Raw genomic sequence first — 27,432 nt, 5'->3', positions numbered from 1 at the left:
CGGCCTTGTCAGAACATGGTGCATGTCATTGCACCCAAAGAAGAAGAAGAGTGGAAATTGTGTCACCCAGATGAGCTGAACAAACGCAGGTGTGTCAAAGACAACATGAAGAGAAGCATGAGCACTCGTAGCACCACAAGCCAAGAACACCTCCAAAGACACCAGACAGCCACCACGGCGAACCAATGGCCCTGGCGACAGCACCAAGGGAGGAAAACACGTAAGTCGCCGCAAGCGCAAACTGCGTTGCTCCCATCGCTTCACAGTGGGACCGTCCAGCCCCGAGTGTCAGCAGTTGGAGTCGAATGGCATCCCTGCTCCTGACCTCAAATGCCAGAGGTGCAAGATAAGATTCAGAAGAGGCAGTCAGGTGGCTACGACGTCCATCCAGAAACTTCCTCTCATAGTTCATCATCGCCATCTGTCGTCCAGGCCCAATGGCAGCTATGTCATCTGTGCCATGAGTGCGACACTGCAGTCAGCAAGACACGTGGAAGTGTAACCGGAGGGTCTACACCAAGAATCAGACAAACAGCTGAAATCAGAAGTGGAAGTCGTGAGTGGCAGAGCCGGAAGATGAAGAAAACCCAAGCTACATCAGGAGTGAGTCCTGACACAGCAACAACAGGGGAAGAGGGGGATAACCCGAGAAGGAACCGGCAACCGCACAGCGGGAGTCCGAGAGGAAGCCACACAGCCTGCGCAAACAGAGTCTCAAGCCTTACGCTTCTCAGCGTGTTTATCACTCCTCCGTCAACAAAGTCCCAACAGCCCAAGAAGTACAAGTACATGAACACAAGTGCCTCCCCAGACAACATGGAGGTACCTGGCCACTCCCTGACTCAGGTGATCGACTCCAGACTAGACGCCTGTGTCCATCAAGGCAAGTCGTCACCCACCATCGTACAGATTCACCACATGGCTGGCAATGCCACCATTCCAGTCCTCATCAAGTGTGTCAACCAACACCATCTCGAACACACATGGAGTGGAGTCCTACACTATTGCCAAACTAGCCCACAAGAAGACTCAGAGGTGATCTGCTAACCTGGTCTGCACCTGAACTGCGGCAGCGAGATCATGTCCTGAACAAGATCCATACACCCTTGAGGTTTGCGCGAGAGACTGGCTACTGGCTCCTCGGATGTTCACAGCTACCCCCAGCCGGCACACACGCAGCCCCATCGCAGCCTAGCAGCAGTCCCGTGGCAAGCTCGACGAAGCGCCTCCCCAGGCAGGAGAGCTGGAAGAGACATTGCCCCACCAACAGGTCACCGGACAGAGCAAGACTGCCTCATAGAGACTTCAGGCGATCCAGAAATAATCCAGCGAACTTTCACCATAGACTCCCACCATGATCTTGAAGCACCCAATTAATGAACTGTTGTTATCCACCACATAACATCCTCCATGTCAGCGAAAGGAAGCTACTTGGGACTAACGGACATGCTTACACTGGCACGCTCCCAATGCGCAGCTGACGTCTCCAAGCAAGCGTTCGTGTCCTGAGCCACTCGGGTTAAATGATGAGTGCCCGCCGAGATCGTCCTGCTACAGTCTGAGTCACCAGTCCCTATCTGCTGGCTTCTGGATGCCTGACCCGAGAAGCTGATGGAACCTGTGGTGCATATTGTGTTGTTGTTTTAGCTCCACAGGTTGAGCTAATGAGCTTCTGTTTTTCATAAAAACTTTGGAGGAATTTTTCTTTTTTATAAAGTTTTTTTATTGAAGTCCAAAAAAATGTGCAATATATTAAATGCATTAAGGCCAATTAAAGCCAATACATCCATAAAAAGAGAATACCTTTAAGCATAATATTAAGTTTACAAAAGTTAATAAATAATTCATAGCGCACTAGAAAATCAGGGACGGATATAAACAGAACAATAGACAAATTAATTTTTTAACCACATCATAAGACAGTAGCCCCTCCTGATCTTAATCAAAATAAGTAGCCCAGATTTTATTGAACTTCCTAAGACCCCCCCACACTTAATGCGTAGGTGCGTTCACTTCTTTTAACCGCTTTCATCTTATGGGCCCATTCTAGGACAGAAGGAATCAAATCGGTACGCCATCTTTGCAATAAAAGTGATCTAGCTACAGCCATTGCAATGTATAATATTTTAACCAATTGATCAGGAAGGAGAAGATCTGGATCAAAACCAATAAAAATTAACAAATCATTCACTGCAGATTGAATACAACATTCAGTTTCCAAATAAGAAAAAATATCCTCCCAGAACTTCTGAAACCTAGGGCAATGCAACATAATATGTGACCAATTCGCTGAAGGATGGTTAATACAGCGAAAGCAGTGTGCTGAGTAATTGGCATACATTTTCTAAATAGAAAAAGGGGTTCTATAAAGTTGCCATTTACTAAAAAACAGCATCCTTTGCTGTGAGAAGTTGGCCTGGCATATGCTGGTCACTAGTTATAGTGGCCACCTTGCACCAGTCCAATTCGACTCTTATGGTAGATAGGTTTAAGACAACCTTTTAAAGAAAGTTATCCTAGTGGTAGCTGTGGAGAGCAGCCTTCAGGCTAAGTCTCAGAGGAATGTAAAGCAGCTTGTTTTACCTTATAATCTCTTGAATTACCAAATGAAAGGACACCACACAGGTATATATATCAAATATATGTGTATTTATTTCTAGACACACTCTACTAATCTCTTTATGAGATTAGAAGCCAGGAACACATTCAAATATCAACGTTTCACAATAAGTTAAGCACAAATATGGCTGGAGTCCTAGGGGCGTACCAGACCATATACTAAAAAAATGGGTTAAGAAAGTCGACTTGCAAAATGACAAGGCCTAGGGCCTGTAGAATCGCTGGGGCTTCACTGCTGTAGTGAAAGCCTGTAAGTAACAGACCCACAGGAGACGCATGCAGTGTGTGAACACAGCCGCGGGTTCCCTATTGATTACAATGGAGCAAGTCGCGGTTTGATTTTGAAAGTTTTAGGTTACTTCGAGGAAGTCTACAAGCAAGCCACTTTCAAGGTAAGTAATTCGAGGGCCATCACACACTAGGGCACTGGAGAGCACGAGTTACCTCACCCAGGGAAGCCGGGTGCATATGTGTCTTTTGGTGTCGGGTCGCGTCGCTGTTTTCTATGGCGACCAGAGAAGACTTGCGGCTTGCATCGACCGAAGAAATGTCCGGTGGAATCCAAGGGTGGATTTGAGATGCAGCTGACCTGAAAATTGAAGGGACAGTGTTCAAAGTCACTTGCCAGTGACCGGTGGCCAGGAAGATGGCTGACCACAGATGTCTGGTGATTTCAGGTCGTCGATGGTGTTTGGACTCTTTGCTCACGAGGTCCAGGAGAGATCGACGATGACCAGCAGCTGGATTCGGATTGTCCCAAGTTGTTTGCAGCTGACTGCAGTGTCAGCAACCAGATTGGAGCCAACAAGCCTTGGCAACTGCAAGTCTTGTGGAAATCAAAGAAGGTCTGCGTTGCAGACCAGCAAGGTCTGAGGGACTCACCCAGTGAGGGTGAATGAGGGCGGACCTGGAGCAATTGGGGAGCCCTTTTAGTAGATAAGAAAGTCTTTGGGGGACCCACAAGCTAACAGGCAAGGGATTGCAAAGATGCCTCTTGAGGAAATGCTTCACAGGAGCCCACGGTCACTCGGGATGGGGTAGGCCTCTGATTAATGCTGCAAAACTTGCTGGAGGCTTCAGCCACAAATGGTCCAATGCACAAGTTCGTACAACGTCGTGAAGGGGTTGCACTTGACAATAGTGCATGGTACCCGGGTATTGCTGTCCCTCGTCACTCGTGGGGTCCACTTGCCTCAGCTCTGCTGGGGACTCACAATGGCCATCGAGAAGTCAGGAAATCCACTTCTGGGGCTACAGGGACTTTGAACTCTAGCAGGAGCAGGAAAGTTTGCGACCGTTGATTAAGGTTTTTGGTGCCTGCCAAGCAGGGGAGTCACTCCTTGACTCCAAGGGAGATTCTTCTGTCTTCCAAAGGTATTGGAACATCGAAGGGCCAGGATCCTTCTTTGTAGAGCGTCGCCCAAGGTTATCTGTTTTGCAATGGCAAAGTTTGCTATCTTATACTGAAGATAGGCGAGGGTCTAGCTCTATGACCACTCCTCTGGGAGGGTCAGGGTAGGGGGTGGTTACACCCACTTCGTTTTGTCCAGTTTTATGCCAGAGCAGGGACAGGTAGCCCCTCAACCGGTTTAAGCTGGCATATGCACAGAGGAGCCTACTGCTCCCCCAGTGCAGGACTTCAAAGCACTCTAGAAGTGCACCCACCCAGCTCCAATACACTAACTCCTGTCTGGAAGGTGGTGACACCTCCCTGTGACAGGATGCCTATTGCTGGGCCTCCTCCACTGCGAGTTTCAGTCAGCAGCAGGAGGGCAGCCCATTGTCTGTGCTGGTGGCATTCATTTTCAGATTTCTACCATGTTACCACAGTAGGCACATGTCGTCCCCTCTAGAAGGGTGGGATCACACTCCCACATCATGGACTGATGTGGGGGTATGATTCCAAGTTGTTTGACACCAAACACGACATGTTTTAATGGAGTCATTCCAAAGATAGCATTATAATGCACTTAAGAGTATATGGTTTAACCACATCCACAAACAGCCACAGAGAATGGACTCTGCCAGCTGCAGAGGGGCCCTGCTCATGCAGAGGCACCCCCTAACATTGTAAACTAAGCACCCTTCCCTCAGGATTGATAGGGCCTGCCATAGGGGTGGTTTATTTGTGTGTGTATGGTGAGATATAGAAACCTATACCTCAGTGAGGAGTGCTAACACTACCTCACCCAGTTTGCAGTAGCAGGCCTGTGGTGTCAGATTGAGTCTGCTTCCCAGGGGTGGCATAATACATGCTGCAGCCCCTGGTAGGCCTGTGAAGTGCTTATGCCCTTGGTACCTAAGGTACCATATACTAGGAGCTCATAAGGTACCACAGTATCCAATCACTAGTGCATCTAATATGCACACCAAGTCGTTTAGAGAGAACAGAGAGACTGGGGACCTGATTAGCAGGGACCCAGCCAGACTATAGCCAGAAACCAGTGTATACATCAGAAAAAAAGTGGGGGTAACATAAGTGCAGATCCTACTCTCTTACATTTGCCAATTCGCACCTCTTAGCGTGCTGAAATTAAGTTTATTAATAACTGACCACAAGTTGGAAGAAATGTCATGGTCTTCATGATCCATCCATTTTTTGATTGACTTCTGTCCAAGATCCAGGCCCCTAACTAAAGCAAAATGCTTTTTCCATACCCCATGTTTCCTGCCGGATGCATCTTCTAAAAGTTCATTAACTAGCTGGTTTTGATCGGTTATTTGAGAAACATCTAATTCGGCAAGACATTTGTGGAAGATGTTATATGACTCCAAAAGAATAAAATCATTAACAATCAATGGCGACATTTCGGTCATAGTCAACAGTCTTCCATTTCTCAGAAAATCTGAGACTTTACGGAATCCTACCGAGGCCCATTTTAGAATGAGTTCTGAGGATAATGTAATCCCTGCTAATGGTAAGATGCCAGATAGTAATATGGCTGAGTTAATTACAGGGATAGAATATATAACGCCTGTCTTTTTTTGAAAAGCCAATGAAGACACTTATAAAGAAACAATTTAGGGGATTTGAAAATTAACAGAGGGGAAATAAACTGGCTTTCCTTACACATTAAATCCATAAAACTGTCAATAAAAAGATTTGACTGTAATTGAGGTTTGAATCTAGATAAAAACTGTGCAAAATAAGCATAATAATAATCCCTGAGATTAGGGAGAGCTAGGCCTCCCTTTTCCAATGCTTCATATAAAGTGCTGAGTGCGATACATGATGATTATTTTGCCCAAAGAAAGGCTGTAAACATTGACTCTACTTGGGCAAAAAAGGAGCCCTATAAAATACATGGGATAGTTGAAAACAGAAAATTAAACAAAAGAAGAATAGACATTTTAATCAAGGCCACCCGACCCAGGATGGATAAAGGGAGAGAGTTCCAACGTGAAAACAAGGCCCGAGTTTTTCGAAGAAGAGGTGCAAAATTCAGGTGATATAGGTCGTCAACACTTTCAGAAAAATATACCCCAAGGTATCTCTTAGGTTTGGTGTTAACGCAAGAAAGAATATCGGGGTGCAGATCCAAACTTGCTCCTCCACATTGTAAAATTTCGTTTTTCCTTTTATTAATGCAATACCCGCCTAAAGCCCCAAAATCCTCAAAGACCTGAAAACCTTTAGTCTGAACCTCTATATCAGGCTTAATAATAAGCATGAAATCGTCGGCGTATACTTTCAGTTTCGACATAGATGGAATTGGGGGACAAATATCAGCACAGTTCCTTATTGCTATCGCCAACGGTTCGATAAAAAAAGCAAATAAGACAGGCGATAAAGGGCACCCTTGCCTTGTGCCCCATTTTACTTTGACCACCCCGGCCACCGACGTATTGATAATTACCTTAGCTTCAGCGTTGATATATAAATTATGGATCAGGACCGTGATCTTTAAGGAAATACCAAAGTGACCTAAAATCATAAACAATGTCTCCCACACAACAAGGTCAAAAGCCTTCTCGGCATCTAGTAGAAGGACTAATGAGGGTATCCTCTGTGTGTCGAAATAGTCTAATGCCTCAGTTAAATAATGTGTATTGGTGGCCAACTGCCTACCAGCAATATAAACATTCTGATCAGAATGGATCAATTGCGCCGTGTGTTGATTAAACCTAAGTGATAACAATTTGGTGACAATTTTATAGTCTGAGTTTAACGTTATCGGACGATAGGAATTCGGATCCTCGCTGTTCTTACCTTTTTTCAGGAAACTAACTATGTTGCCTTGTCTAAAAGATTCTGGTATTGCCCCCCCCCCCCCCCCCCTCCAACATAGAGTTTACTAAACAAAGAAAAAATCCGCAACTGAGCTAAAAAAGACTTCAAAAAATTCAGGCGGAAACCCATCCGGGCCACCACAGGCCTTGCTATTTGGCACATTTTCAATGACCTCCTCCAGCTCTTCCATAGTGAAGGGGCTGGCCATAGAACATTTTTCCAATCCGAGAGTATCGGTAATCCATTATTCTGCAAAAATTCTTCTAACACGGTCCTATCCACAATCTGTTGTTGGCTGTAAATGGACTCATAATGCTGAAGCATTATTTCCCCAATTTTAACTGGGTCGTCTGTACGCGAGGCGGATAAGGGGCATTTTAACGCGTTGATCTGATTTAAGGCTGCCTGTTCCCTAGCCTGCCAAGCTAAAAATCTGCCCGTGAAATTACTTTCCTCATATGTTTTGTGGCGGTATTGTTGAAAGGAGGCTTCACTCTGAGTATAATAATTGGCACTGAGTTCAAGCCTGATCCAGCTGGTGTTGGATAAACACAGAGGGGTTATTAAGAAAAGCAGAATAGGACACTTGGATCTTCTGCTCCAAGAGTCTCTTATCTTCCCTAACTTTTTTTACAATTTCTGCAATTTTGGAGGAATGTTGCGTCCTGCAAGACACGTTCTAGTGCCTCGGCACTGATTTAGTAGCCACTCTCCTATGGGAGTGAGCAGACACACTCCCCACACCCATTCACCACCGGTGTCACGAGTGATGTTACTCGGCTAATAAAAGGGCCCGAGTGCACGTGCTCCTGGCATGTAAACTAACCATCACCACTGTGTCTGTGCCAGTCCTTCTGCAGTATGTAGGCCCAGAGCCCACTACACCACAGTGCCCAGGCCACTTTACAGTAACCACATACCTGTGCCTAATGCCGGTGACCTCGTTCATTTAGTATGTGGACCTAGGGCCCACTACATAACACATATCCCCGTAGGTCACATAATTTCCGTGACTGAAACTTGTGTCTGGGCTGGGGTCTATTTTATTTGACTTTCGAACGGTCTGATCAAAAACTACCCGGGACACATGCTGTAGAAAAATATCTTTGATTGGTCACTTAACACATCGAAATTTGACACTGCAGTGCTTCCAAAGTCTGTTTAGCTTGCCCAAAGGTAATACGCTCTTATTTCAAAACAAACATGCGTTCTTTCTTTTTTCATTTGGGTCGCATTGCCATCTAGTGGTCAAACAGAACTATAACAATTAATTTGTAAAATGATATTTAATGTTAAAGTCCTTTTACGTTATTATTGCTAAACCTCTCGAGGAAGACAGAGCACCTTATAACAAAGGTTCATTAGGCAGGATATATATATATATATATATATATATACGCGTGTAGCGGTCAGTCACATACTGATAAGCAGACAATGAAAATGTAACTGTCACAGTCAACTGAAGCCTCCAGGGCTGCGGTATAAACAAGACAGGAACATTAGGGCTCGTACACCATATATACATGAAGCCACAGCATACAGTGGGAAGGTAATTAGCAAGTTGCTTTAATATAATTGCCTTTACATATTTAAAAGTATAATAATGAGTACTGCAACAAAGCTGTCGTGGGTTTGTTTACATATCTGAGCTACACGAATTCATTCTAAATTGAGGAGAAACATCTTGTTCCTTGTCTTCATAGCTGACTGAGATGAATCAGGCATAACGCCTGCTCTACTGTGGATGCCTTAAAAAGGGCTCGTTTTAATGTTTCAAAACTCTCCAGTGTCGTCAGATATTTTGCTGTCTGTCGGTCTGTGACAATAAGAAAAACGCCGCCATTTTTATGGAGCACAGGTGGCTTACATCTGTCTATCTTTTTTTCCTCCATTTTTAGCCTTCAATCTTGATTTTTTACTTTTCTCCATGAATAATAAGTACTTTATGGTATAATGCATGTGTTCTTTTTCCAAAATCATACATTGTAACAATGAGGGTATGTATGTCTTTGTATTTCTTTGTGTTTTCCCTTTGCTCTGTAGCAAGCCAGAGCTTTTAAACCTTCACACCACTATGTGCTAGGCAGTAACATAATCTTTAACACATACAGGCATACATTGACGTATACACACACACAACCTATACGTATATACACATACAATAGTGGTCTTTGCCATTACAAATCTTACCTATTGCTGATACACTGTTTTTCCAGACACAATCCCGGTATAGGCCTCACGCGACATTCTATCAATTTCTTACTCATTAACCAATCAGTGATCCTTTTGCCAATCTGCCTGAAACAGGATCCCTGTGTAGCTGGCCAGTTCCACCCAAATCTGCTCAACTCAATGGGAAGTACATTGATGACTAAGCTGACCTGATTGGTTAATGATCTGGTGCAGCCAATGTGGATCCAAAGTATTCATTTTCATTGAGTATCTCGCATGGTGAGTGGAACCTCTGCTTTAAAACAGGCCAATGGAGGTGGTCTATTGTTGACCAGTCAAGAACCAAGCACTGGCTCTTTTCCCCCAGTATTAAAATCCATCTAGTGTTTAAACTTGGAGATGCGTGGGGAGGACTCTTGAGTAGATCAGTGGGATATTGGTATATTGCTCCAATCTGCGTCCATTGATCCACGCACGTGCCCTGGTGTCAGTTCTGCGGTGCAGTCTGCATCAAGGAGGATGCTGCGGGAACACACCTCACTTCCACACTTCAAGGTAAGGTGTGGCCTGTTTGAAAGACTCTGCAGAAGACGTTTCCTGTCAATGCAGCAGGCGCTGACTCCAAGCATCATGTCTGCGCCTTCATCTTCCACCAAGCGCATACATTAAGGATGCTGGGCCTCTTTGTCTCTGTGCTTGGGTCCAGTGGGTGGACGCGGTGTTCAATGTGGGTGCAACAACTGCGACACTTGAGAAAATTACAATACCGACTAAATAACATAAGAATATCTAATACATTAAAGATAATCCGTGAGGCAACCCAATTGTACCACTAGATATAGTATTCTCATTATATGGTGCCCTAGTGATCGGATAGAGATGGAGAAACATACATTGAAGTTGGAAAGGAAGTCATGGCAAAGTTGCCCCTGTATTTGGAAAGACAAATGTAATACCTCACTGGTAGAACAATATGCGGAACCGTTCGCTGTGAAAATGGCCAGCATTAATTGGCTTTAGAATATGATGTTTCTAAATGTGGAGGAGGAAACCTGAAAAGAATAAAAACGGATATTTCATTGGTGTTTTTTTCTGTTTTCTACCTGCAATGAGTGACACCTTCTCAATGTATGCAGTTATGTTACATCCTTTCACATACATTTCACCATATTGGTATATGAGGAGACACACCGTACCTTCCACATAAAGTGTGATTGTGTCTGCAAACTGTATGGGAATTCATGCACCATCTGGATCTCATGTTCTAATTAGCACATTGAAAAATTACACATAAAACAGAAGAAAATAGTGTGAACTTAAAAAAAAAACCTGTGAAATGCAGCTAAAATGGGCTTGGCACTACAGTCGCCTCCTCGCATGGAAATACACCGTTCATGTCACTCAATTACAAATTATATGAAAAACAGTGCAGAGTACACGCAGAAATGCTTAATTTTTCACACACAAACTGGACAGCGGACCAACTAGGCAAAAGGCACCAATTACAGAAGTTAAACCAAAGAATTATTTTCACCGGAACCAGAAATCCTTCTGTGTGCAAACTCACAAAGGCGCCTTCTGTCCAAAGGAACCACCCTGATGTACAGGGTCAATAGAGCAAATGAACTTCTATTGTGATTGCACCACTATCATTTAATATGATCAAATGGTCCACATTGAATCCATCAAATGTTTAGTTGTCCATCTTTATTATTGATTCATGATCTTCTTTCTTTAAGAAAACACACAGCCAACGCGTTTCGTTCTCCACAGAGAACTTCTTCAGGGCATTCTTGATTACCACAAACAAACCGATATAATATTTATGACCGTGTCGTCCTGGTCCAAAGCGACCTATATGCCCGATGGATTTGGATCAACTTGTAGGTTGAGGGAAATGCTTTTGCCATATTCCAATTGCTATTATAGCGTCTTCGAATACAATTGTGATATGATAGTCACCAAACAATTCTTAATCCATAGTTACAGTAGGAGCATCACGGTATTACCTGTCGTAGATGCAATGTAGTGGCTACCGATTTCCCGTTACGCTAAGTCCCGTATAATCACAATAGAAATGCTTAATTTGTTTAACAATTAATGATATTTGAATATTAAGATCTTTGCCAAATGGGCAGCTCTGCGGATTACATCAAAAGTACAGACGACAAGCAGCAACAGAATGCAGAGGGTGAAGGTGGGTGGAGCAAAGTGGGCATTCTTCAGAAGCACTGGCATAAGAAAAGAGCAGGTGTTGAAAATCAAACGAAAATGTAAATATTGTATTACGTATCCAGTGTGGGGCCCAGCTAGGTGTCATTCTATAATGCCATTTCCATATGGGTCCAGGGACAAGGGCATCATTTTTGTTTATCGTACGCACAAGCGTTGTGCATATTTTTTGCTTGTAAGATACTTAAAAAAAACTCTTTAGGGAAGTGTGAAATGGTTGTGTGGCCCCACTGCATACGCTTCAGTAGCTGTGCTAGCAACGCTCACAGTGTGAGTTTCAGGAAAATGCTTTAAGTATGTGTCGCACTTGACCTTTTGTAGGAATGCACACACACCTTACTAACTGTTTTCGTGCAGGTGCCCACCCACTCCTAATTCACATAATATGCACAAGCATCGTAAAGAATATGCATTTTATATGTGAAAAAGTGTACACAGTTTCGAACCAAATCGACAAACAACCCTCGAATCGGCAACCTGTAGCTAAACCAATGTATTTAAAAACACAGCAAATACAGCCGTCCTCCTGTACAATGACACCGTGTCACCACCGCACACTGTGCCACAATGCCACTGAGATCAAACTCCGATATAAACATCAGCCATGACTGCACAGAGGCTCGAACACCCACTAAAGATTCAGAAATATGTATGAATAGAGTTTGCGGGGTCACTTTGGGGATAGTAGCATCTCCTTGTTGTGGGTCTTTTGATATAGGCACACAAGTGTAGTAGAAACAGAGGGAGAAACCTACTGGTTTGAACAGTGCACACCTGAACGTGTTAGATGTCCAGTCTGAGCAGGGCACCGATTAATATGTTGTTCGGAATATTATGCGAAGATATTTTCTGAACTCATGTTAACATTGCTGATAAAGACATTGTCTATAAATACCTTCTAACAACACATATTTTTATGTTTAAATCTGTTTATTAGCAGAATTAATATAACACGGACCATATCGCAACCATGGCCACAAACGGCACAATAAAAGAGATGCACTTCTGAGACCACAGCTAAGTATTCTAAGGAACACACACCGAAGACTGCTATAACTTCTGAATATGCCTTTTCCAGATAATACAAGAAAACTAGTGCCAAGGGGAGCAAAGAAAGGCAGAAATAATAAAGATAAATATGCAATAGATAAACAGCAAACCCCCATCCCCGAGCGACAGTGCCCGGGCCCACAGGCACTGCAGGGTGAGCAAGTGTCAGCTCTCCAGCTTCCGCCAGGAGTCCCATGGGAGCTTCATTGGAGAGTCACCCTGGATGCGGCACCAGGCTCTTCAAGAAGGTTCTTGGTAAGTCTACTTGCAAAAATAGGAGTTTCTTGCCTTTTACTCCATCATCATGATTGACTGATATACCACTGAGGTCTACCGTCCTTTCACTGCCAATTCCTGCTTCATACTCAGTAGTTCTTTTTCCTAGCAAATGTTGCCGGATTCATGTCGTGAAAGTGCAGTAGGCGTCTCTTTCCAGACATCACTGCTTTTCTCTACTCTGCTTCTCACAACATTCTATCCCTCCACTCTGCAGACTGAACCAGCACATCAGTGCCTACTGATTTACTACAAGACATTCCTGTTTTGGAGTCAGCCTAGTGCTACACAGCTCTACCCCGCGCACCGTTTCCTCCTGCAAGTCCAAGAGCCCAGACAGTACCTTTTCTACTCACTCTCAAAGATCGCTCTGTAAAACCTTCATTGGGATCCCCAGTACTCTAAGGAGTGTCCCCTACCTCGCGTTGTCCAACGTCTTGTCTTTGTGCCCCATCTTAACCAGGGGTTCCACTGCTGAGCTTCGAAAAGGTGCCAACTCCAGAACACGGTTAGCCTTCTCAGAGAAAGGGCCCTCAAGACGACCCAACCTCTTCTTGTTCTTTGACACCAACACCGCTCAACCAGTTTGCCCGTCTAGTTTCTATTCGATGACGTTAACAACGTACTCAGTTTTTACCAGATCTTCATGTAACTCAGCCATCTGTTCTCTTATGGCCTTAAGAAAAGCCTTCTCCGTTGGTCACAGCTCAGTCTTTTCTGGGTGGTCGGGCCCGATGGCCTTTTGTTTCTCCTGGATTCCGCTGTACGTAGATTAAAGAAGTCTTCTCCCTCATTTTTATTCCAGCCATGGCTCCTGGTGTCCTCAGCACTGCTTGAGAGTGACCTTTAGCACCACAGGTTCAGCTCCGCTCCAGTCATGCTACACAGGAATCTCCGCCGTGTTCCCTGAACCCCTGGGACCATACTTGGATCGAAGTCTCAGATAGGGTCACCTCCTCAGTCCTTCAAGTTTTGCCCACATAGGGGTCTCTTCCTATTCCCTTCTCTGCACCATGTCTGAGGCGACTTTCCAAAGCTGGGGAATGAGCAAGAGAGCGGCATAGCAGGCTAGCGTGGAATTTGAAAAGTTCTATAAAGGTAGGCATACAGATAGGGATAGGTACCCCACTACTAACAATGTGTGTGTGTGCCTTACTCTTATACGGATCAGGTGTACCCCAGGGTACACTGGCACTGCCTGGCAGGGGATCTCAACAATCCTATCACAGATTTCTCTCTTCAATGTTTGCAGTCATGGCCTGGATAGTACATTTAGATTTGGAAAATGGTGACACATGGTACCACAAATCATACCCAAATAGGGCTTCTATCAACACAAGGCATTGACCAAATTCATAGTGAAAGGAATACCTGACACTCCACCTAGACTAAAAAAAGCTGCAGCACTCCACTGCCATTTATGTAAATGGGATGAACATGGACAACACCGATTACCAACACAGGACGTCAGCAGCTATTCCCGATTAAACCTTTGTCAGCCAGTGACTGGACTGTCAGCCTCCAGATTGGACATATTTAGGGCAACGTCAGGGACAGAAAAGAAATGACCCTTAGAATCATGTTTGATTTCAATGAAGGCTTCCACTTCCTTTTCTCTCCCTTAGCCCATCGGTAATAAACAGGAGGCTACTGAGAAACAAGGTCTAGTGGCTGCCGCGCCCACCTCACACCTCTCTTCTACCCTTAAATAGCCTTCTGGTAGGGGCAAAGGCAGTAGGTGAGGGCCAAGGAATGGAAACAATTCCTCCCTCTTCCATGCTAGTAAAATATGGCGAGGGAGGATAAAGACTAGCTTGGTGCCTGCCGCTGGGTCAAGAGAAGCCCCCCCTCCCAAATGCTTCCTAATTTCCCTCAATAATTAAGCCTCCAGAACGTTGTCCTATCGTAAAAATACATGGCTACATTGTAGATTTAGGCTACCTAGGTCAGTAGAATAATGCTGCACATTTTGGTACTCACTATGGCATTTGTTTTTAGAAAATCTAGAATAATTTATAGCATAATACTGTATTGTTATGCACGTGTACATATTACATGCTAGCAAATCTTCTGCAAAAGTTACACGTTTTTTTTATTATCTCATATTGATGTTTGTCTCTGTATCGGAAGTGCAAACATGTCTTAAAAATGTAAAAGCACAACTCATTATATATTGTTTCCTAATCCGAGTGTAGTATAAAAAAACCAGTGATATGGACCATGGAGACAGATGCACTGAAAATTTAACAAAAATGTGAAAGAACCAGAAAAGTCTGCTAATCATTAGAGTTCGACAGTATACATTTAAATTTACTTTTCCATATTCATAACTTCAAATTTTTAATTAATCTGTGTGTTAAAGATAAACTGCTTTTATAACCCTATGGTTTCTATATGCAAGTGTTGAGTTTATCCTATGGTAAGCAATGAGCTATGGAAGCAGTAATGGCAAGGCCATTGCTTCGGATGGCAGTGACCCAAGCAGCACACATGTACGTGTGACCCCTTAACATATTTGGCCTCAATGACTTGGGTGAAGGACTTGAAGAGACAGCAAGCAGGGGGGAATGGAGGAGTGAGTAGGAGGGGAAGAGTGTAAGTAGAAGAGGACATGGGTAGAGGTAGAGGACAGAGTGACATCAGAAGCAGAGAGTGGGGGATGGGGAAGTGCATGAGGGAGAAGGAGGAAAGAGAATGATGGGAGTGCAGGAAGAGAATCTAAAGGGCAGAAGAGACAGAGTACAGGACTTATTAGAAGTACATGGGTAGGTGGGAAAGAGTAAACAAGGAAGGAGGTGTGTAGTAAGTCCTGTTGAACAAACAGAAATCCAGGCAGGAATGCGATACAAAGTTATTAATTTATTCTTGAGAAGAAAGGAACCCACTGCACATGTCTCCCAAGGAAAACCTCCATCCAGCTCTCCAGCTCCTCATCAAGTCCTACCATTACATTGCAAAAGGAATGATGAGACCGCAGTATCTTGGAGGACGAGCAAGATGGTGTCTGGCTAGGCTGACTGCTTCCGGAAGGGCTCCCGCTTTTACCCCTTACCAGAGTCCAATACTGGTATCAGTGTCCGGCCCGGTGGCTTGGTCCCGCTGTGCACCGGTTAGGAGGAGGAAGTGTTCAGTGTTGCTGGTTGCGGCATCTCAGGCTGCCCGGGAGAGACCGAGACAGGCCTTCCTGCCCGCTGCTGACCCAGTTACAGAGATGTCTGGGAGAGGTGTTAAAATCCCCAAAACGAAACCGGCGAGTACGGCCTCCACTGTGACAGGACAACACACGGTTGGGACGGGGACTACCAAACCCAGCATGCACCAGGAGAGCTCCAAGGAGGCCGTAATGGAGCTGAAAAACAGAAAGAGAGGCGAGGAATCTTCCGGCGCAATCAGTAAGCGGACAACAAGAGGGGACAATTTAATTGCTGGGACTGTTGGAACCGGGGGACAATTGGCAATTACCGATATCTTTCCCCTAAAGCACCCCAAGTGCCTAAAATCGCAGAGGCTTGGTGGTGATACTATCAGGCCAGCCACAAAATCTACAGCTGTTCAAGGCTCTAAGGTGGCACTAGAAGGAGGGCTGGTGAAGGTGCTTGGCTCAGGTAGGTTGCGGAATGTGAAAGCAGTAGTTATTCCTAATATGGATACAGGGCATCAATTCCCACCCAAACAGAGCCACTGAGTTAACCGACCCAGGGGGTAGTATTTTTGCCCCCATTCCTCAAGGAGAAAAGGCAGACGCTGTAAGCAGTGGCCTCGTGGGGGATATCGATCAGCTGGCCTCACTTGAACATACTGGGGGGTGTGAGAAATTTTTCTCCCTAAATGAGGACTCTGATTCTTCAATACCGAATTTATGTTTCTCCACCTCAACTCCTACAATATCCACATCGTCAGACAGTAGTTCAATGGATGAATCTATTGTATTGACAAATTGGAAAAAGAGATCAGAAGGTAAAAAAAAAAAAACAGAAAAAGTCTACAAGTCCGAAGAGGAAGCAGGCAAAGAGCAACAAGAAAGTGAGTGAAAGCTTGGAAGACAATCCAAAGAGAGAAACATCTAAGCTTAGATGGGAATATTCCGCCATTCAGCTTCTTGATAGCCAAGAACAAAAGACGGGAGAGGCCCTTTCTTCAATAGCTTTGGAACCCCTAGCCTCCTTGATTCTGGCTGCAATTAAGCAGATGCAGACTGACATTCGGTTAGACAGCCGCAGGGCTCGGCAAGCCTCCAAGAAATTACAAGGTGCAGTTAGGAAAATTAGCAAGACCTGCACGGAGATCTCGGATGACCAATGTGGAGAAACAGACTGATACCCTAGAATTGGAAGTAGCAGAGCTGAAATCTTCTAGGAGTATACAAGATCCTAAAGTTACTGACATGATGTGGAAGCTGGAAGAGTACGAAAACAGGCAGCGAAGCAACAATCTGAGACTATTGGGTATTCCAGAAAGGGTAGAGAAAGGGAACCCCAGGAGTATATGGTCAAACTACTAAAGGGAGCATTTCCTGAACTCTCAAACTGGGACTGGGAGAAGGAGGTGCAGAGGGTGCATCGATTTCCGTTAACTGTTAGGAAACAACAGGCGGATAGTAATACATACCCCAGAGCTGTTTTGGTATACTTTGGGAATATTCTCCTCAGACAAAATATTTTTGATCTAACACGCCCTAATACTAAAAGGGAATTTGATGGAGGTTCCTTTTTGCTCGCCCATATTTTGCCCATGCTACAGTGGAGTGGAGATGGCGACTAAGGCAGGTGTTCGCTCCCTTTCAGAAACTGGGTGCAGAAATGTATCTGCAAAACGCAGCAAAGTTAAAAGTGATCTATCAAGGGCATAGTCATAGTTTTTTTCTGAGGTCCAGGCCCAAGAATATCTAGCTGAATTACAGGGGATGCGAGAGAGATCGGGGATAGGGAATTGAGGATGGAAAGGTTGGAGAGGTAAAACAGGTAGAAGTTCGGGGTAAAACCAATTTAAAAAAATGTTTTGCAGAAATGAAGGGACAAAAAAAGAAGGAAAAAAGGGAATAACATTGTCTTTTTGTGCTTTTTTCAGATTGTTTAATCTCTTAGTGTAAGTGTAGTGAGGGGTTGGGGGGTCCCCGAAGGTAGAATCCGTCTCAACAAATGACATCATCCAGGCTGGGCCTGGTTGCTCAGTGGAGAGAAATGGAGACAAGGTGTGTGGGTGGGAAGGGGGGGTCCGATCAGGGAAGGGTCAGGGATCTATTCACGAGTTTCAGTGAAAATGGAAAGAACTCTCGAGATCAGAGGATGGGTAGTTGGTGGACCTCATTTAGGCACGATAATGTTGAAGGTGGACTGTCAAGTATACTGGGTAAAGCAGGCCAAGCGAGGAAATGCGTGATAATCAGAAGATTAGGATAGTGTCCCTTAACATATGTGGACTAAACGATCCTAAAAGCACGGCTAGAACTTCCATGGGGTTGAAACTCCTAAGGGCAGACATTGTCTGCCTACAGGAAACACACATAGAAGCCTCACAGAGGGGTGTCCTGAACTCTATGGGATACAAATTAGTAGCAGGTACCTCACAATGCGTTCAAACTGGGGGGTGGCTGTAGTGACTTGAGGTAACTCGCTAAAATTCTCTCAAGTAGGGTCTGACCCCAAAGAAAGATGGGTAGCAGCAGTATGTCATTCCCCATGCGGTGGGATATTTACACTGTGTTCAATCTATGGTAGTATACTAGATGATCCTGCAAAGCTCAATCAGGTATCCTCAGAGTTAACGCATCTCCCTTTACCGTTAGTGTGGAGATTTTAATATCAACCTTCCAGGAAGGTTTGATATAGGAGGCCAAACATCCTCTACCGGGAGGAAACCGAAAGTGTTTCAAGCTCTTAAAGGAACTTGCAAAGATCACGGCCTGATTGATATATGGTATAAAAAAAAAATGAACGGGGATGGGTATACTTATTTTTCAGCTCCACACTGCTCACATGCTTGCCTTGATTATTTCTTTGTCTCTAATAAATTTGCGAATTCCTGTCGAGTAGACTGATTCCCACGCTTCCCTTTGGACCACAACCCCCTTTTTCTAGAACTGCAAGGGATAGGTGGGAAGCCATTAAATTTGTTGAGCTTCTCAACAAATGCGGAATACTGCAAACATTAGTAGTTGGATTCCAATCTTTTTTAAAGAAAATAGCTCCAGTGCCTCCCCTTCTATGGTATGAGACACATTAAAGGCTTGTCTTAGGGGGGAGACCTTAAGGTTTTCATTGAATAAAGGGAAACAGGAGAGGCAGATGATGAATAATAAACGAGACAGTCTTGCAAAGGCAGAGGAGAATTTAGTCAAAACAATACAGCAAGCTTGAGATATAAACGTTGATAAAGAGAAAACAATATCCCAACTGGTAGCACTATAAAGGACAATTAGACATGTATGTATAATACTTTACGTGGAAAAGAAAGTGGGAGACTCAGAAATAGTTTTGAAATGTGCACATGGCATCATATAATTATGTTGAAAATAAAGATTACAGTTGTAGCAGCACTGTAGGCAAATAATGCGTGAAACAACCCAAATTGGACTTGGTGCTCAATTGTGTACTTGACACAAGCAAGTGGCGATGACAGTGACAATTATGATATCAGTGAAAAACGGCGCAAATCGTGGATGTGAACAAATATATACAGTGGATGTTGTGGCTCAAAAACAATGATTTACAATGTTAGATTTGCGAAATTGAAACAATTGAGCCGCAAAAGGGCATGCACCATCAGTACATCTATTAAAATCCACACTTGACCATTCTCCAGTTTGGCAGAACCTGGATTAACTGTCACGTTTTGAGGTTCACTATATTTTCTTCCTCCCTTCTTTGTACTTTTCCTTTGTAGCTAAACACATACACGCACACGTGCACACACGCACACACACACGCGCACACACGTGCACGCATGCACACACAAACACACACACACACACATTATTCATCGTTGACAGACACCCTTTTCACTCTATTAATTTTATCCTTTATTATTCTCTTCTTTCTCTTAACTTCGCACAAGCAGCATTTCTCTCTACTAATGCATCTGAGTAATTTAATCATAAATTTAGCCGGGGGGAAGAAATCATTGTAGAAGGTTTCCTTTTGTGAAATAATACAAAAGGAGTTACTCCAGTAGTGCAATAAGGAGTAAATTGGTGCTGCTCAACATGGTCTACTAATGCACGCTTCTAGGACCCACCCATACTAGATGATAACTGAACAACCTCCTTCAGTGTCCTATTAATTCTCTCAATCATGCTATTCATGTGAGCATGATATGCTGCACGTTTTCTGTGAGTAATACCTTTGGCCAACAAAAACTCAGACAGTCAATGGCACTCTGTTATTTGTGCACTTGGGCTTACTTTTACTGGAAAACATATCTGACGCAAATTTGATGGCAGAACATCAGGCCTGCTAGTGCAGCTCAAGTCTTCCTTTCAGTACCCTCTGCCAATGGTTGGATACAGACATGCACCACTTCAATCAAAACCTATCTGGTGGTTTTATCTCGGAGATGCTAAGATCTTGACCTTCATCAGCATTTTGTGTGTCTCACAACCCCAAAAAGTCCACTCAATTAGACATATTGTTAGACCTAAAACCCATGGGTGATAGACCCACAAACCTTTGCCCTCATCTGCCCTGTTTTTCAGAGGTTGTTTTTGTTAGTATTAGGACTCTTTGTACTTTGCCGCTCCTCACCAGTGCTGAAGTACTCGTGCCCACTCCCTCATACAGGGCAAAATTGGCATTTACCTAATTGGCACATTTAATTTACTTGTAAATCCCTAATAAATGGTACTACATTTACCCAGGGCCAGTGTCGGACTGGGACAGAAAGTAAACCAGGTCAGAAAAATAAAATAAGGCCCGCATTAGCGAAGTATATAGTAAAAAAAGGAGCAATATCAGGAAATCAACCGTAAAAACCAGTCTACCTGGCCATAGAATCAGCCCTCATGGTCATAAAACTGGCCCAAAACTGTTTAACAAAAGCCAGACCACACATTGACCTATCAGACCAGCCCATCAGGCAATGCCTGATTGTCTTATGGACCAGTCCAACCCTGTCGAGGGCCTGTAAATTAAATGATACTCTTGGGCCTGCAGCACTCATTGTGCCATCCACTAAATTAGCCTTTGAAAACATCTGTCAGTCTGTAGTGCAGTTTAAAACTGCCATTTTGACCTGGCAAAATCTACCATTTGTCATGCATGAACCTTCTTTTTTAATACATATAAATCAGCCTAAGATTGACCCTTAAGGCTCATAGGGTATGCTGCATTGTATTTAAAAAGTGGTATATGCGGGTTTATGTTTTCCATGTCCTGGTAGTGAAAAGCCTCTAAAATTGTGTGTCGCTGTTGCACGGCCTATCTCTCCCATAGGATAACACTGAGATACCTTATTATACTTAATAAGTGAGAACTTGGGTTGGGGAGCAAATAGGAAAATGATGCTTGCACTCAAATGGTTTGCAATTTAAAATTGTCTTCAATGGTAAAGTCAGATTGTAAGATACAATTCTGAAAATGCCATTTTTAGAAAGTTAGACACACAGATGATGGACGGAATGCATAGCCAATCAAACATTCTCCCCCAGTCAATAGATCTGGGTTAAATCCATCGTTCTTTTGCAAACTATGCCACCCCAGGTTAGACCCAGCCATATGCAAATCAGTCTTGACTAGGGGTGGGTGTAATTGGCATAGTCGCGCTACGCAAAGCTCCGCGAAATGGTAAAAAATCTCCGCGAGCACACAGAGCTCCGCGGAATTGCTTGTTCTGCCCGTTCGCGATGCTTTTTTCCTGTTTGCAAATGCTGTTTGCGTGCTCGGGGGGAAATATCTCGCAAACACGCATTTTGAAAGCGTGAACAAGCAAAAAATTCCGCCATGCCACGTATCGCGGAATTTTTGGCAATTCCGCGTTCTCCGCGGAACGCGAAAGTACCCAAATTCTGCAAATTCCGCGAGCAGAACAGAATTTGCCGCCCAAGCTTAGTCTTGATCCTGTGCCTCAGCCCAGACTGGACCGGAAACAAGCATACTAGGACTGGTTTTAGGGCATCACCCCTCATCAGCCAGGCTAGCTTGAATCCAGTGGCACAGTGAGCCCAGGACCCACGCCTGGGCATACCCGGTGCACTTAGGGTGAGAAAGCAAAAGACACACATATCAGGGTGCAGGGTCAAGACTGATTTGCATATGGCTGGGTTCAAACTGGAATGGCATGGGGAGCAAAAAAAACTGATTTAGGCCTGTATCTCTGTACTAGGGTGACTGTACGACATTGTTTTGCATTCTGTCCATCAATTGTTCTTTTTGCATATGTCACCCCGAGTGGGACGGCTATGCCCAGACGTGGGTCCTGTGCTCTCCATGCCACTGGAGTGAAGCTATCCTGGCTGATGAAGGGTGAAACCCCGAAACCGGTCCTAGGATGCTTGTTTCCTGTCCAGGGAGGACCTGGCCTGGCAGTTCGGGCTGGACTCTTCCCATTGGGCCCAGGGTCAAGACTGATTTGTATATGGCTGGATTTCAACTGGAATGGCATGGGGAGCAAAAAAATGATGGATTTAGGGCCAGAACTCTGTACTGGGGTGAATGTACAGCATTGTTCTGCATTCTGTCCATCAATTGTTCTTTTTGCATTTTTTTCTCTTAACCATTTGGTATTTGCTACCAGAGTCTTAAGTCACAAAACTGTGACTAGCCTAGCTGTTGGGCCATGTGCATACCTCTCAGACAGGCAGACAAACGGGATTAAGTGTTGGCAGAATGTGCAATTCATGGCTGGAGTGGAGCTGTTCCCTGTCCCAAGATGTGCCCCCACAGGTCCTGACCGATTTGCTGCCCCTTTTGTGCTGAGACACTGATGTCTGCGATGACCATCAACGTGTGGCTATGGTGAACCCTGCTAATCATGCTACAGTGATCACAACCGGCACCACAAGATCTGTACTTCACTCTTTGGCAACAACAGCCTGTGGTGGTCGCAAAGTAAAGCTCCGGAAACAACCGTCCATGACGCCTGACCAAATCTTTCCGCTGCAGTGACAAGTGTCTGCTGCACCAGGCCTGCTCTTCGCACTACAACTACGGCTTTCTATGATGGTCTCCCGGCTCTTTGTGGCCCCCTCCATGGCAAACTGGACTCTTCCCACTGAACTTTAAGAAGGTAACTTTTCCAGTGGGACTAACCTGGCCCCTATCCATGGCCCAAGGTCCATCGTTGTTGGTTTGAACTTGTGACTTTCCCCTGTTTAGCAGTTCTAGATGACTGCGAGTAGCACTTTGTGCTTTTAGGCATTATACTTACCTAAAAACATTGCAATTCAATATCTATGGTTCTACTGATTGGATTTTTGTTGTTTTGGTCTCATGTTATTTATTTATTAAAATGTGCTCTATTTTCCTAAATTGATTTGGTATTTTTCTTCTGTTGTGTTTTAATTTTATTACTGCTCAACTACTTAACCTTTGGCTCTAAGGCAAGCCGGATTGCTTTTGTGCCAAGGTACCAGAAGGCTATGCAAAGGTCAATGTATTCACTTTTGTGGCTCACCTTGATAAGGCTTGTGGTTGTTGTTTGAAAAGGGGTTTCACCCCCTGAATCAAAAATCCAATTTCTTACACTTATCCACTCACTCACTTCAGTAAAGAGTACTACACAGCAGTAGCTGCTCAGGTGACGGCAGTATGAGCTCACAGCAGGCTGTAACTAACATGTAAGAGCTGTACATTTTAATGTTGACCTCAGCCTCACTGCTAACCTTTAAACAAGAAGTCTGATTTACTTTAGATCAGAATAATAAAAATGTGAAGTCACATCTTAAAGCCTGTTAACACCTGTCCTGATTCAATCCTAAAGCTGGACCACTTTCTCCTTGTAATGCTTGAAAACTAACAAAGGATAGCCACGGTTTTCACGATTGAGTGATTCACATTTATGTCTATTCACTGGAAACTGTCAGCAGCTAGCCTTCAGTGACAAAGGGACTCCCAAAGGGTGAGGAGAGCACAGAAAGTAGGAAGGAGCACTGAGAGAAAGAGGGAACAAGGAGTTAAAAAGGGTGGTCCTCTTCCTTCTCTCACTACTCGTCTCTCTCAGTGCCTGTCCTGAGAAGCAGAGCGAGAGGGGGCAGAACGACGAGGGAGCAGAAAGTGCCCGAACGGAGAGCAGGGGCGTCGAGAGACAAAAGGGGTACGAGGCCAGCAGACAGTCAGAGAGGGAGATGAAGCACAGGAGACAGACACGATAAGCAAAGACTGAAACAGGAAATAAAGAGACAGGCGAAGCATAGAGAGAGAGAGACCTAAACAGAGACACGGAATGCGCACAGACAGGCCGCATCTGAAGCAATAATTGAGAGGGAAGGGGAGCGTGGATAGGGGGATTCAGCCTAGGATATCAATGGAGAGATAGGATCATTGAGCAAAGCAATGGAACCCAGACTACACAGTGGGCGACAACAGGACCCCAACCTCAAAGCGCCATCAGACAGTGAGAGAACTGCAGCGAGAGGCTCCAACTCTAAAAATAAAAGTAATGTATACTCTGCCCAGTGCCAGCCGACTCCATAGCTGCCATGCCTTCAGATTAATCACATGTCAGATATACATGTTTTCATTGTGTTTGTGTGTGACATTTCAAACTCGGTGCCTTATGTGACAGATGGAAGCAAGAAGTTATGTTCCAGTAGCAGAACTCATTTTACAAATGTCCTCCATTTGTGCAAATTTGAGGCCAGGAAACTATCTATAACGCTTCCGAAGTTCTTATGCATAGTCACTTACCCCCTTCCTAAGAGAATCATCCTGGGAATATTAGTAGCACATCAAAAAATAATAAAGAAGCTTTTTTGGCCAATATTGCAGCTTATTGCGGGTGGTTGTTATGTCTGATGAATTTAGTTAAATAAAGCCTTGTTTTATGCTTTAAGATGCAGCCTTTGCCACACATTTTGAACAAAAAATCTTAGAAAAAGATTGTACTATAATCAAAAAACGCAAATGAAAATACATTTTCTGCTTTGAAATCACAATAATATTGCTGCAAATTTCAAAAATGTGTAAGGTGAAAGATGACCCCTCCATGTCGTCATTATGGAAAGGGTGAGGGGGCAGAGGAGATGAAAGGTATATCCTCCCAAAGAAATACTCCTGGCTAAGTCCTCCGTCATCAGCTTCCGGGGTAGTGAGAAGGCTTCTACATTAACACTTCCGAGTGTATTAAATTGCCAAAATGTGTTCCTTTTACTTGTTTGTTTGCGAACACTTCCCCCAACTTGAAAACATCATTCAATGAGAAGTGCCTTTGCTCTCCTATGGACTGTCCTAAATGTATTTGCCTTTCACAAATAACCCAAAAAAGTTAGGTTCTCAGAAGTTATCACTTTGTGTTAAATCATGTAAATCTGTTTCACATAAATAACTAGCTGACGAGTGCCCATGACAATATATTTTAACTATACAAAAGGTAACTCTCCAAGTCGGGGCTAACAGGGAGTACAAATGGACCGATGCATTCCTCATCTCATTTCCACTCCTCCAGGAGTCATTGCTTGGTGGGACCTTTAAAATGATTGTGTTTTGTTTCGCAGGCCCAGCTGATAGCCCAGTCCATCGGCCAGGCGTTCAGTGTGGCATACCAGGAGTTCCTCAGAGCCAACGGAATTAACCCTGAAGATCTCAGCCAAAAGGAATACAGCGACATCATAAACACCCAAGAAATGTACAACGATGACTTGATACACTTCTCAAACTCAGAGAACTGCAAAGAGGTACAGTGCATGAACCACTGAAGAGTCCAGTTCTTGGTGCATTTGTAATGTTCATTCTTGTGATGAGAGGGTGGCCTACTGACATTTTGCAAGAAGGTATATTGCACAAGCATTCAGATTTTTCTGTAATGTGCCTTATCATTTTTCAGGAATAAAAGGATTTTCGACTGAAATAAGATAGGAATTCCATGAAATAAAAATTCTTCTGCTCTGATATTTACAATGTACTGTAAGACAATGTTCACAAGGAACTCATTTACCAATTTTTTCAATAATATACAATGTCAATGATTGCCTTGAAATTAATCTCAAACCAAGAAGTCAAGAAATGAAAAAACTCAATTATTTCAAAGGAGAACAAATCATTAATCAACACAGTAAGTCTGCACAAAAACCTTTTTACACTACTGAAATCTACTAAGCCTCAGCCGAGGTCTTTATTTATTAACCACTTTTTTATATCACAAATAAAACCACATTTTATATATACACAGAATCTCTTATATTTACAGTGAATGGTGAGCCCCAGTGAAACAAACCATAACCTTATACAATGTGACAGAACAAAAAAGATTGGTGAAAGGTTATTGGAAAAAACATATATAAGGACAGTTTATATACAATATACAGTGATTCAGTCTAGGCTGTCTCTTATTTTGTTGTCGACGGCGTTTCGACCCACTTTGAAATACCGGGTCTCATCAGGACTGTAATTCTAGGGGCGGTTTAAAACATACAGTTGTCCATGTAGGATCCAGTATGTATAAAGATGAGATGGATGACAATTGTATCCAAACTTAGGTTCTTTTCTATCCTCCAAAGATAAGAGGCAGTACTACTCCAGGTATAATGGGAGATTTAGAGTGTTGGTATGACACTTATATTCAGTGTCAGAGGAACTCATATACTCAATAACGGTTCTTCTGTATAATCACTAAGGCAGTGTTATCCCATTGATAGCACCACGGACGATAAGTGTTCTCCACGCAGTGTGCTCAGCTGAGTTAATCGAGCCAGCTGATATTTACAAGCAAATACTGAGGACACTTAGAGCCCTATTCACAAAGAACGCAGACGTGGCAGAGTCCCCGCAGTTGTTGCACAGTCCCTGCAGACGTGGCAGAGTCCCCGCTGACGCGGCAGAGTCCGCGCCGACACGGCAGAGTCCCCGCAGTTGATGCACAGTCCCCGCAGACGCGGCAGAGTCTCCACTCTGGTGCACTGCATGAGTGCGGAGCCACCACCACAACTGCAGAGACTCTTTGTGACTCAGGCCCTTCATTCAGCAACCTAAGAAAGGGCATTTGAGTCCCCAAAAAACTCAATGCACAGCCATTTCTGGTAGCCAGTCCCCAAAGACATGATAAAAGCCAGTGACGGACACAGACAGTGGCCTGCCAGACGGTATCACATATAAACCACTTCTCGTTCAGAGATATGGGTAAAATAAAAGGATTAATAAAAACATGAATCCCTTTATGTGCTTTCGTACCATGGAATAAAACTACCCTTGCTGATGTTTCTGGGTCTCAGCAGTGCATTCCCATGGTGTTTAGGGCTGCCAAGAAGGTGCAGGAGGAGTCCTCGGGAGTGCTGGGATTCTGTTTAGCGATAGTAGCTGACTAGGATGTGGGAAACTGATGTCGAATGAGAGTCAAATGGCGTTGTTGGGGCCAATACATTTATATAAATTGAGCATTGAGAAGGAGTTACTGGTTGGTCAAAATTTATTGTAAACGCAGCCAGCACCCACGCCAGGGGACTTCTCTGTTGCTCGCCCCTTCCTAGTCCCAATCACTTTGTTCATGGCGGTCTCTTCTATCTCAGTACCTTATGGAGCACAGTCTGATGCACGCTTTTCACCTGCTTGGGACTGAGCCATGTGGTGTTGTTGGGGCCAATGCCCTTAAAAGATCTGAGTTTTCAGACGGGGTTTCTGGCAAGGCAGAACTGGCTGTGCCGGGCATCGGACCATTCCCCAGGAGGCTGGAAGGGTGGGGGGGCTGCTTTGGTTTCTGTTGGCCGGTTT

At 44.1% G+C, this 27,432-nt stretch overlaps 1 protein-coding gene across 3 annotated transcripts in view; it reads left to right on the top strand.

The window, feature by feature from the left end:
- The window catches only part of APBA2 (amyloid beta precursor protein binding family A member 2), a 1,094,297-nt gene that overhangs the window by 868,228 nt on the left and 198,637 nt on the right, over positions 1 to 27,432 (top strand). For all 3 annotated transcript variants that reach the window (XM_085644084.1, XM_085644086.1, XM_085644085.1), the window contains one exon: positions 25,224 to 25,403. In XM_085644084.1, the coding sequence (XP_085500210.1) occupies positions 25,224 to 25,403 (180 nt within the window). The remainder of the gene's footprint in view (positions 1 to 25,223; positions 25,404 to 27,432) is intronic.

The sequence above is a fragment of the Triturus cristatus genome, chromosome 3_1, assembly GCF_964204655.1.
Source record: "Triturus cristatus chromosome 3_1, aTriCri1.1, whole genome shotgun sequence".
NCBI lineage: Eukaryota > Metazoa > Chordata > Amphibia > Caudata > Salamandridae > Triturus > Triturus cristatus.
Note: the sequence above shows the minus strand (reverse complement) of the source record. Positions and strands in the feature narration are given on the sequence as shown.